The sequence below is a fragment of the Monodelphis domestica genome, chromosome 1 (genome assembly GCF_027887165.1).
Source record: "Monodelphis domestica isolate mMonDom1 chromosome 1, mMonDom1.pri, whole genome shotgun sequence".
NCBI lineage: Eukaryota > Metazoa > Chordata > Mammalia > Didelphimorphia > Didelphidae > Monodelphis > Monodelphis domestica.
In genome coordinates, this window is record NC_077227.1 from 640512335 (window position 1) to 640525050 (window position 12716).

The following is a 12716-nucleotide window of genomic DNA, read 5'->3' on the forward strand; positions in this document are numbered from 1 at the left end:
CCAGACGGCCTGACACAAAGGACGCCCAGCAGCTCGGGCCCTGGAGGACAGCTCCCACACAACTCCCGCCCGCCTCCCCTCCACTATTTAAAAACTATTAGTTTTCCAGGTTACCAGTCTACAGCCCCCACCCACAGAGGAGGCTTAGGGCGGGACCCACAACCAGACCGACTAAGGCGGGCTCAGGACGTTGGGCGGGAGATGGCGGGAGGGGGGCGGGGCGGAGCCGAGCTGACCTAGGGCCGAGGAGAGAGGGAGCGAAAACAGTCCGCGCGCTACCAGATCAAACTCGCGCTTCCACTAGCACACTGGATGCACCCCACCCTCTCCGTCACCAAAGACTCCCGACCAATGAGCAGAGAGGAAAATCGGGGCCTGAGGGCCTCGAAAGGGGAGGTGGCGGGAGGTGGGAGGAAGACTACTTTTGACTGGCAGGTAGCATTGACCAATCCCCGTGCGGTTTCTCCTTGTCCTCCCCGCTCCACTCCTCTCTCCCTTGGCTCCCACCCCCCTCCCCAGACTCTCTCTCAACCAGTCCTACCTCCCCTCCCCCACTCTGCGGGCAAATCGCTGCTGGAAAGAGGCGGGGGCCTGAGCGGCGGGCTCGTGTGGAGGCTTTAGATGGGACTGACAGGTCCGCCAGCCAATGGCTGCATGTCTGACGGCGCGGCGGTGGCTGGCTGTGACCAATGAGCTGGCAGGCTGGGGGAGGAGGCCCAGGTTCCAAACGCTCCGCGGCGCCATGGGCTGAAAACTCAACCGAGATGGAATCTCCCAGTCTGAACCGGTTTCAACCGGTTCCGAGTTTGTGGCACTAGAAGGAGGGGGAGAAGCGGCGCGGCGGCGGCAGCAGCAGCAGGAACAGCAACAGCCACAGCCACAGCAATAGCAACAGCCCCGGCGGCGGCGCCTGTTCCAGTCTTTGCTGCTGCCGTCCGTGCAACCACCCGGAGGGGGAGGGGGAGCCGCCAGTCGCTGAGGAGAAGGAGGAGGAAGAGGAGGGGAGAAAGTTTAGGGGAGCCGGGTTGGTGGGGCCCAGCCGCCGGAGCCGAGTGAGAGAGGGGACCGCGTTGTGGTGGTGGGGGAGTCGGACTGCACCTGGCAGCACTGAGCGTCCCCCTGACTGTGGACTTGAGCGACGCCCCCCCCTCTTGCTGCTCCTGCTGCTGCGTGGCCTGAGGGTCCCCTTGGGGCTGAATCTCTGGGACCTGACCCCCCTTTCTCCCCTCCCCCGCCCCTCTCTCCCCACCCCAGCGGGATCGTTGATTCATCCGCTTCGTTATCGTTATTTTTTGGGGGGAGGTGCGTGTGAGGGGGGGGGAGGCGTCATTGGAAGAGTAAAACGTTATTGAGCTTTTTTTTTTTGCCCTTTTCCCCCCTCTCATTTTTTAATTTCCCCTTTTTTTTAAGGTGGGCAAACTGTGAAACCCACCTAAGTCTCCACTCCTTCCCCCTTCCCCACCTTCCCTCATCCCTTCCCAGCCCCCCCCACAAGGAAGGACGAGGCAGTTGGTTCAATCTCTGGGTAAGTCGGAACATGTAATGAGCGGTCTTGGGGGGTCGTGGGGGAGGGGGAGAAGTGTAGTCCTGAGGGCTCGGGAACCAGAGGTGGAACGAGCAGTGGAGGGAAGAGAGATCCTGGGTGGGGTGAAGTGGGAGGATCGGAGTGAAGGGGGGGGTAGTGCGCGACGCGGCAGTGGAAAAGGGCTCCGAGTGGGGATTCGGGCCTCGGTGTGCTGGGTGGTGTGTGGTGGTGCCTGCAATTGAATGGAGCAGCTTCTACCGCTGGGGTGATGGGAGGGGAGGGAGGTGGGGTAGACGTCCGCGGGAGGCGAGCTGCTGTTGCTGCTGCTGGGCTGGTTAGCGTGTGCTGGAGCGGGGGGGGGGGGGGGGGGGTGAGGGTGATGGAGAGGAGGGGGCAGTAGTAGTAAGGGGGGGACCCGAAAGGTAGTTTGAGGGCTTCCCCCGCCGGCTGGGGTGATTTAAGAAACATCTTTGTAAATTATTAGGAGTGGAAGTTTCCAGAAATATAGAGTGCAGGAGCAGCAGCAGCATTGAAACGTCCGCCTGCGTCACGTGGCCCCCGGGTAGAGAGCTGGGATCGGGAGGAGGGAGGGGCTGCAGTGTCCCTGCTCCCTCTGCAAGCCAACTCCGGGGCTTGTGTGTGTGTGTGTGTGTGTGTGTGTGTGTATGCGTGCGCGCGCGTGTCTTTTAAAGCTTTGGGAAGAAGTAGAACGTTTTGGTGAAAATTATAGGGTAGTGCCATTAAAATAACGCCTTAAATAGAGATCTTTAGCCAGATGGCCTTATACAAATCTAGACTACCGAATACAAACTAATTTACCAGAACTGGTATTGTAGTACGAGTCCCTCGATTCCCCCCTTATCGGGGAGAGAGGAATCTGTGTGGCCGAGGTGGGGAAGGAAAAAGGGTGTAGAAAAGGGCGGATTTTTTTTTCCCCATTTTCCTACGGTCCACTTCAAATCACGTACAAGGCTTGTTGCACAGACTAGGACAGTGAACTTAGGGCGCGTTTGGTCTAAATACCTTTCCCGAGTAAGGGCGGGGGTGAGTGCCCTGATTGAATTCTATAGTTGGAAGTGCAGCACAGTCAATTTTGGGTGGGAGGCAAGAGGAAAGGAAGGGGAGGGTGTGTTTCTCCTGAATGAAGCTTCCCACATACCTAAGTAGCTGTCTCCTTGTAGCGATTTGTCTTTGACCTACTGTGAAGTTATCTTTAAGCAACGGCTATGTTTTTGGAAAGAGGGTGGCAAAGTATAACTAGGCATTGACCTGTTCCCATTGAGGTGGAAACCTTCATTGGATTGCACCAGATCAGATAAAATCTAGTGTGGAGAACTGAAACTTAATTAACAACGAATGTTTGGACTGGAAGGGGCAGAAAGAAAAGTTGGATATTTCTTCCGGTTTTTGCTGCTATACTTAAAAAGCTTTTATTGGAAGGGGTAGCTTAAGGCACTTAAGGTTAGGAGGTAATTGGCTTTTTCTGGGGGTTGGAGTGTGGAGTGAGATGTGCATTGACAATGACCAAAAAGCTGCCATTTCTGTTTGTAAAGAATAATAGATGGGTCTTTTGGGAAGTACTGAGTGGCAAAATACCATCAATTTGGAGAGTATTAACTCGTTTAGCCAAGTCTTGAAGTAGATCTTCTAGAAAACTGAAAAACTAGTCAGTTGCATAAAATAATTTATAAACCCTTGTTTTCATGCATTGACAAATAATGTAAATGTACTTGAATAGGCCCGAGTAAGGGGGGGGGGAGTTAATTGTTTCCTTTAAAATTTAAATTCGGTCCTAACTAAAAAAGACTGGGGGCATAAATTCCTGTGTGAAATGAGTGGATTTGTTTTCTCTACATAAAAGATTTAAGATACCACTCTCAATCTTAGAATTTTTTAAAATTACATTTGAGCAAGGAAAGAGTAACTGGTACCACTGTGGGAGCATGTGTGAGATTTCCATTTTTCTTTTTTGTCAGTGGTTATTTTTGACCCAAGATTTTGTAGCTATGCTTATGACAGGTGCTGTGTTCTAAAAATATATGTTGTGTAACACCTAGGTTTAAAGAATTGATGTCCTGATTGTAAACTAGTTAAAGGAAGTTTTGAGAATTGTTAATTGTTTAATCTCTTTAGAAAATTTTTTTACTTTATTCTTTTCTGTGTCTTAGGATAATTGCCTTTTTAGATATAACCTTGACTTTAGGGTTTCCATTTTAAGCAAAAATTTTACTATAATTAATTTTTGACTGAAATTAATACAAAGAAACTTTATGTCTTCGATAACTATTCTAAATAAACCATATCAAGATAATACAAATTAAACACTACTCATTCAAACCTAGGCTTTTGCTTATAATTTTTAAAAAGTTAAAATGAAGTAGACTTAATTTTTCAGTGATAGCATTAATGTATAGTTTGACTTTATGCTTTGATATTGTTTATATTCCTGGTGAAAATAGCCAAATTTCTGTGCCATTCCTATGTAAGTTTTTTATACTAGAAAGTATAAATGGCCATTGATGGAGAATACTAGTATATTTAGAAGTAACTTTCCCAACCAAAAAAAAAAACCAAAATTGAACACACTGGACTGGAATTTCCATTGACAGGGGAAGGTGTAGAAGGGCATCAGAAAAATCAATTTTGAAGGATAAAATTGTAGGCTTTAACTCAGCTAGGAATTAAATTGAATAGAAAGTAATTTGGATTTTAATGCAGTGCATTTCATTGACAAGCAAGAACTAATTGGGAGGGTGGCATTTAAAAATTGGCATCTAAAATTTTGTATTCTTGGATACCTGCACACAGATTTTTAAAGAAGTTATTAGGAAGTTCAAGTCAGATAGTAAAAATAACTAAATTTAAAAAATCAACAACTATGCAATGTTTTTTAAAAACCAAGGGCATCTTAGTGTGTTTGGTTATTAAAATAACATTTTGGGGGGGCAGTTGGGTAGCTCAGTGGATTGAGAGTCAGGCCTAGAGATAGGAGGTCCTAGGTTCAAATGTGGCCTCACACACTTCCCAGCTGTGACCCTGTGGCAAGTCACTTAACCACCATTGCCTAGCCCTTACAGTTCTTCTGCCTTGGAGTCAATACATAGTATTAACTACAAGACGGTAAGGGTTTAAGAAAAAAACAAAACTTTTTTCCTCATAGGACCATAGATTTAGAACTGAAAAGGGATCTCTTAAAGATAAGTTAGCTTATATGGAGATTTTTATGGATAAGGAACTTGGGTGGGATCAGAAAGGTAAAATGACTAGAGCTAGGTCACATGGGTGGCTGAAATTGAATTTGAAACCAATTTCTGCACTTCCCAGGCCTGAGCTCTCTTACCATATCAGTATGCTTCCCTTCACTACTCAGGTCCTTGACTGGAGCTAGAGAAGACCTTAGAAGGCTAACCTTTGATTTATAGATAAGAACAGAGATGTAGTAGAGTATTTGTTTTGTTTTTTAACCTCTAAGGTGATATGGTTGAATTGAGATCTGAACCCTGGCCATCTTGTTATCTTTCTCCTAGTCTAGTACATAACCCCTTTGTAGCAAACACTTATGTTTTTATTATACACCCACATTTCATTTTCCTTATGTATAGCTTAGATCTGGTATCTTCTAAAACACAAGATGATGAAGTAAGCTAGTAGAAGTTCTTGAAGGAGCTCCACTTTGAAAAATTGCAAAAATTCTTGGACTTCAATTTAGCATTACTTTAAAGTTTGAGGTCTATATGCTAATCTGTTGGGTTGGGAAGAATTACTGGACCAGAGTAAATGTACCATTTATAACTACCTCAGGTGTGTATTGTTGGGACCTTAGAAAAGTCACTTTGCTTCAGCCTCAACTCCTAATACCTTCTTATTATCTCTCTGCTGGTTTGTTTTTTCATTGAAATAATGTCTAAAATACAATTTAGTGGTGGCTTTGGTAATTGCTTTAGCTGGAATCAAATAAAATGGCTGAAGTAAAATTTCCTTTATAAAAAAATTATTTTTGATCAACAATAATTTCATGATATGATCTTTTGGTGTTTTTTCTCTTTATTTGCAGTAATCTATGCCAGCAATTATGACAATGTTAGCAGACCATGCAGCTCGTCAGCTGCTGGATTTCAGCCAAAAACTGGATATCAATCTTTTAGACAGTGTCGTGAATTGCTTATACCATGGAGAAGGAGCCCAGGTAAAGTATAAAAACCAGAGGCTGTTATAGATTGAGTTGCATTTTTTAAAATTGCTATTAGGTTAAAATTCAATTAAGATAATAATTTTATGATATAGCTAATTAGTGGAAAGCATTTTTTAAGTTTAGACCCTTGATACACTGGGGTCTGATGATTAGCCTACCACTTAACTAACTTAATTCAAATCACATCAGTATGGCTTGTCTACGTTTCTTATACAATAAAGATGTATTTTATGGGATCTTGTATCTAGTATTGGAAGAGATCACTGAGGTGCTTAGAGGTGAAGTGGGATTTCTTGGATTAGTAACCTAAACATGCTATCATTGCTTCTGGAAAAGACTTGGCAGTTGATTGGCTCATGGTTCAGCTTACTATCTTTGTAGCTTAATGGACCAAAATAAACATCCCTAGCCACAACTCCACTATAAGTTTTGTCTTTCCAATTAGACTATAAATTTCCTTGAGGGAAAAAGCCATTATTATTTAGTATTTACATCTACTGCACTAAGTATAGAAACTTAGTGTTTAGTAAATGCTTAGTCATTCATACATTCAAATGACTTGCCCAAGGTCACATAGGTTGTGTTATCTCATTCTATTGTACCATGATGGCCTCTAATAATATATTTGAACATAAAGATTGTATTTGGAAATATGATGATCTAATATTCTTAAAAGGACAATTTCTCAAAGCAGGTTGAAGTTGAGAAATAAGTGAAGGAACTATATATCTCCCATCTTTTATGGTTTGTGGAATCTAGACTTTTTGTAATTCTTATTTTTTACAGAGAATCATATCAGGAGATATGTGACCTGTGTTCTGCTTTTAATTCTTATTTTGATAACAGTAGTTGGCATTTAAGATTTACAAAGAATTTATAATACAGTCTCTCATTTGAGCCTCCTAAGAATTGTATGAGGTGTTTTATATTTAACCATTTGTAATCGTAAGTCAAATCTTGCCTCAGACTGATTGGTAAGTTGATCTTGGGCAAGTCACATATCCTGTTTGTCTCAGTTTCTTCATCTGTAAAATAGTCATAATAATAGTATTTACCTCCCAAGGTTTGTTGTGAGGATCAAATGAAATAAAAATTATAAAGCACTTAGCACAATACCTAGGATATAGTATTTAGTGAACCATAGCACTTTTGCTACTTCCTAATGGTTATTCCATAGGCATTCATAAAATTTGCAGTTTTTTGGATTCTTAACAAAGTTCTCTTTGCCAAATATATTTTAGTGTCATATTATTTGGTTAGAAATCTGGTCATTATGAGTCTATAGAGCCAATACTATTTTGTTGCTAAATAAGATTCCCGATTACTTATTATTAAAGTCACTTCTGGTTGCCAACATCATAAAATTTTTTGTTAGTGTGTTTTCCACATATTTTTAAGATAACCCTGTAAAGGAAGGGCAAGTGATATACCATAAATGATTGCCAAATTTGGAAGATGGGGTATGTCATTTTAATACAATTTTAAGAATATTTACCATGAGTTGTAGTACAAATAAAATGTTTTTCTCAAATGAGGTTCTAATCTACAATGGTATTTCAACTTACTATTAAAATTTTGTGTAACACTGGGAAAGAGGAAGATACTTGTCAGCATGATAATTAAAACAGAACAAGACTTTGGTTTATGTCCAGACCAAAACTCCTTAGGTGCTGATATTTTATTTGGCATTTGCTGTCCTTTACTCTCCCCAAAAATATATTTCCCAAGAATTGTTGCATTTGTTTAGAATTCAATCTTAAGAAAAAGATCACCAAAAAGAAGGTACTTCCTTTTACTTGTCTTAAAAACATGAAAATCAACTAAAAATGTGTGAAAACTGTTGCTTTTGGAAGAATATTTGTATTTTGAAACATGGGGTGGAGTGGGGAAATCGAGGCTCAAATTTGTGATATTGCTCAGAATATCCTTCCTTATCCAGAGAACGCTTTTTGAACCATATCTGTTTTTGATCTAGACCATAATAGCAACTAAAATAGTCAAAAGGAATTAAATTACCAATTATATCTGGGGTTTTTAACATAGCATATAATATTAAATGTTAGAACTAAAGTATAACTTTGTTTTATACATGTAATAAAATTGACATGAATTGAAGAAACACTAGAAAACTTTAAGCCATCATAAGAAAGTGTCGTACATTACAAATCAGTAGCCAGAGATATAAATCACCTGCAAAGTCTTTTTTTTTTTCAACTTTTAGTTAAAATATGAAACTGATTGGCTTTTTGAGACTTAACTCTTAATTTTTTTTGTTCTACTTTCATTCATTGTTGATAATGTTTTAAAGGATAGTATCAATGAGTCTTTAAACTGCCTAATCACACAAAGTTCCCTCTTCAGTGACCTTTAAGGTCATTAAAAGAGCTAATGTGATGATGTAGTTTCACCAAAGTTTTGTCTTAATGCATTAATATTACATTTTATGCTACTAATAAATTAGAAGAGGGTATAATCTTATTTTTTATTTAGCTTACATGGAGAGCCATGTGACTGCGAGAAAAGAGGGTATTTAACTACTAGTAGCTCTACATGTGTGGATAAGAGTGTATAAATGAATGATAGGAAGCACTAAACTAAAGCAAAAGTACTCAGTAGTACTACCTCAAGTTATAAGCAATTTCTGAGGAGACCAGAAGAAACAAAAGGCAACTGTAAGGCCAGTATGAGTTCTGAAAACTAAGTTTGTCTATTTTGTGTATGGAAAAAACATCCTAAACATTTTGATTAGTACTGAAAACTAGGTTATCAATGTATTATAAAATTAAAAATTGAAGTGCCTGCTTTTTTGAAAGTACTGCACGACCTGATATTAGATGGCTAAAGGGAAAAGTAGAATTTTTTTTCCCTTTACTGATGTGTGATGCTAGGATTTTGTTTTTAGAAAACGAGGGAAGATGGATATTGGCTAAGAGAAATAAGTTATTGAAGATCTGAGATCAGGTGTAGATAGACCAGGAAAAAGTAGTCATAAGTTTGCACATTCATTTTCTTGGTAGTACTTGTAACCTGAAAACATTTAGAAAGCTTATCTTAAGTAATGTTAGATTCGAACTATTTTCCCTTTTTTTAAACCCTTAAAAAAAAAAAAACTTCTGTCTTGGAACCAATACTATGTGTTGGTTTCAAGGCAGAAGAGCAGTAAGGGCTAGGCAAGGGAGGTTAAGTGACTTGCTCGGGGTCACACAGTTAGGAAGTGTCTGAGGCCAATTTGAACCCAGGACTTCCTATCTCTAGGCCTGGCTCTCAATCGACTGAGACACCTAGCTGCCCCAAGATTTGAACTTTTAATCCTGTAGTTATGTTTTTCTTACTAAGCATCTATTCTGTTATCATGTAGCCATACTACATACAATTCCACTACATGTCCTGGGACTGTGTGTGTGTGTGCATGCGTGGGCCACAACCTTCTTGGCACCCCTACTCAATGACTCCCCAGGAAATGTTGGAAGATGTTTTGCTTCCTTTTGTTGATTCTATTTAAATGGCTTTCCTGGTCCTAGGAATTAGCCTATCTTATGTTACAGAGAAAATGAAATACTGTAGGGCCAGTGATCTCCTTTCCTATATCCTTAACAAATAAGTATAGAACATTGTACTGGGATACCATGAGTCAAAAGAAATAATATATGGCTCTTAAAAACAGACATTTACTATCTGCTCTTCCTTATAACTTTAGTGTCATTTAGTAGCTTCTCAGATTTTTTTTTCTGAATTATCAAGTGTTTTTTATAATGTGGTAGATAATGGGCCAGCTACAAATCTAGGAAGACAAATCTTCCATATACTGACTGTGACCCAAGCAAATCTAAAATATAAGTTTTAGGGGGCAGCTGGGTGGCTCAGTGGATTGAGAGCCAGGCCTAGAAATGGGAGGTCCTAGGTTCAAATATGGCCTCAGATACTTCCCAGCTGTGTGACCCTGGGCAAGTCACTTAACCCCCTTTCCCTAGCCCTTATCGCTCTTCTGCCATGGAGCCAATACATGGTATTGACTCCAATATGTAAGGTATGGGGTTTTTTTTTGTTTTGTTTTTTTAAAGAATATAAGTTTTAGAGGAGGCAGAATTGAAGTATTGACTTGAAATCACATGATTCGATCAGTCCAAAAATTACTGCTTGTCACTGAAACAAATTTTGATAGTTGTATTTGTTTGACATCTGCCATGGTGAAAATACTTTTTCTCTACTTGAGAGCAGAGCGAATTTCAAAACCAAAATAGGCATCTGAAATGTAATTAGAATTGCTTACTGGAATTAGTAAAGTCATATAGAAATTAAGTGTGTAAGGTTTTTTTTATTGCTTAGATTCTGCAGAAGGTAACATTTAATGGTCTCATATACCTTGAAGGATAGGATATTTTAAATTCATCAATAGTACAAAAGCCTAATTCAGTAGCCACAGGGCATTAATAGAATAAGAAGTCCTTCTAGTCAGGCTAAAGTAGTAGTTTTACTTTGTAGTAAGTTTGTGGCCTTGAGTAAAGTTCAGTACATCATCTAAGTTTTGTGGGTTTATAGATTTAGATGTAGGAGACTAGAGATCTTTCAGTCAATCCTCTCATTTTTAGATGAGGAAACTGAACTTCAAAAAAGTTTTTAACTTCTTACCTGAATATGAAACCTAGCTCTGCTATTGCACTTTGCTTGGGTCATTTAACCACTGTAGACCTTGGTTTTCGTAACTAAAATGAAAGCTTTAAAGTAGATTGTGTATGCAAAAGTGCTTTCCAGCTTTTAACTAAAGCTTATAATAGATTTTAAGGAAATTAAGATATTCATTTGGTGGCAGGGTTGGAAGATTCTTGAAGGGTAAGCGTAAGTATTGTTTTAGATGACTATTGAAAAATGAGTCTTTTCACTGAGTATAAGTGAAAAGAAAGTAAACCAATCATATAGTCTGTATTGGACAGTGGCAGATTTAAGGCCTAAAAGTTAAGTTGGAGCCAGATAAGAAAGAAAGGGCCTATTAAATGTACAAAATGATTCCTTTCAAAGATTTGAAGTTTTTAAAAGTAAGAATTAAGTTATATTTTCAGTATGTCTGTATATGGCCTTTCTGTTATTTGTATATGGTATATTTATAATATGGACCCTTTGGGTTTTTTAAAGACAGCCTTTAAAGTAGATACATTATTCTCAACTATAGCTTTTTATGCTTTTGTTTACAACTTGTCTATTAATCTTTCCCTGTGCATTCTAACAATATAACTTCATTTTATGTGGTTTGATATTTTCACTCCTATACTATATATGTGTACATTGAGTATATTTGGATTAATAAGCACTTATCAAGTGCCTCCTTTTGTTAGGTCCTTGGGATATAAAGAGAAATGAAACAGTCCCTTTCCTTTAGGACCAAACAAATAAAATAACTTAAAATCATAGTTAGTCTTTTAGTAAAGGAGTTGATAAATTTAGTTTTACATTTTTGATTTGCTTTAAAGGAATAATTTACATGTCAAATTTAGCCTTTGTTTTAGGGTTGGATATATGAAAGATACATGAATTTTGGTAAGATATTAGAGACCTAAATTGTGGATTGTATTTCACTTTATGGAGAAGGTTGTTCTTATTCATAAATTGAAACTTCTTCATAAAGTGAAATGCAATCCACAAATTTTTAAAAATTTGATGGTTTTAAAAGGAGAACACATAGGATATCTAGGTATTCAAACTGCAATTTAAAAGGACTAGCATTTATATAGTACTTTTAAGGCTTAGAGAATTTTTTTTTTTTAAACCCTTACCTTCCGTCTTGGAGTCAATACTGTGTATTGGCTCCAAGGCAGAAAGAGTGGTAAGGGCTAGGCAATGGGGGTCAAGTGACTTGCCCAGGGTCACACAGCTGGGAAGTGTCTGAGGCCAGATTTGAACCTAGGACCTCCCGTCTCTAGGCCTGGCTCTCAATCCACTGAGCTACCCAGCTGCCCCCCTTAGAGAATTTTTTTAAAGACTTATAAATATCTTACTTGATCTGATTCAACAACCTTGGGAGATAAATGTTATTAATCCTGATTTTATTGTTGAGGAAACTGAGGAAGAAAAATGAGTTACCCAGTCTCACATAGCTAGTAAGCATTAGAGACTAGATTTGAACTCAGATCTTTCTGACTCCAGAAAGTGCTATATCCATTATGTTACCTCTGCAATGCAGTATTATATATATTTTTGGGGATTTTCAAAGCATTTAATGGATCTGCTTAAGAAAATAATTTGTACTTGCCATATTTTTTTTAAATAAAAGCAACTTTTAAAAATCATTTCTATTTTCTGTAACCTTTTTAGCAAAGAATGGCTCAGGAAGTCTTGACACACTTAAAGGAACATCCTGATGCATGGACAAGAGTTGATACAATTTTGGAATTTTCACAGAATATGAACACGAAAGTAAGCAAGTGGTGGTTTTAAAACATACTTTTCCCTTTCATTCATAAACTTTGAGGAAGGTATCTCATTTAGTGCACTAGCATTTGTTACTTCAAATCATTTTATCTTGTTTAATTACTAAAGTTACTTCAAATTTTAATCTACCTTATGAGATATAACATTTCTTTACCCTTGGCAAATAGTCCTAACAATTATGAATGAAGTTTTATTTTCAGGACTAGTATGCAAGGTGTGTGTTTTTCTCCCTTCCCTCTCCCTTTTTAAGTGTTTATGTGTATACAGGTGTGAATTATGTAAATTCTCGTTATTCAGAGACAAAATATAACATAATCAGAGGGATTATTTTGGACAAATAATCATACAGGCTCTCCAACATCAAGTTGTATGGTTAGCTTTTTAAACACTGACACCATGTACAAATGCTTTTAATGGGACAGCACTCAGTTTTTATCTGCAATTTAAAATGTATGATTCAGGTTTTGTGGTTTTTTGTTTTTTTTTTTTTTCCTTAAAAGTCTGAACAGAAGGGCTGATCAAAATGTGTTTTGACTGTTTTAAGCTTGATGATTCACACTTTGCTTTAAAATAATT

General features: G+C 38.8%; 1 protein-coding gene across 1 annotated transcript in view; it reads left to right on the plus strand.

Annotated features, from left to right (window-relative positions):
* Positions 1 to 393: 393 nt before the first annotated feature.
* Positions 394 to 12716, plus strand: part of XPO1 (exportin 1) — a 55194-nt gene continuing 42871 nt past the window's right edge. Inside the window, exons 1-3 of the mRNA XM_001374994.4 lie at positions 394 to 1525; positions 5580 to 5711; positions 12024 to 12125. Of these exons, the coding sequence (XP_001375031.1) occupies positions 5586 to 5711; positions 12024 to 12125 (228 nt within the window). The 5' untranslated portion in view covers positions 394 to 1525; positions 5580 to 5585. The remainder of the gene's footprint in view (positions 1526 to 5579; positions 5712 to 12023; positions 12126 to 12716) is intronic.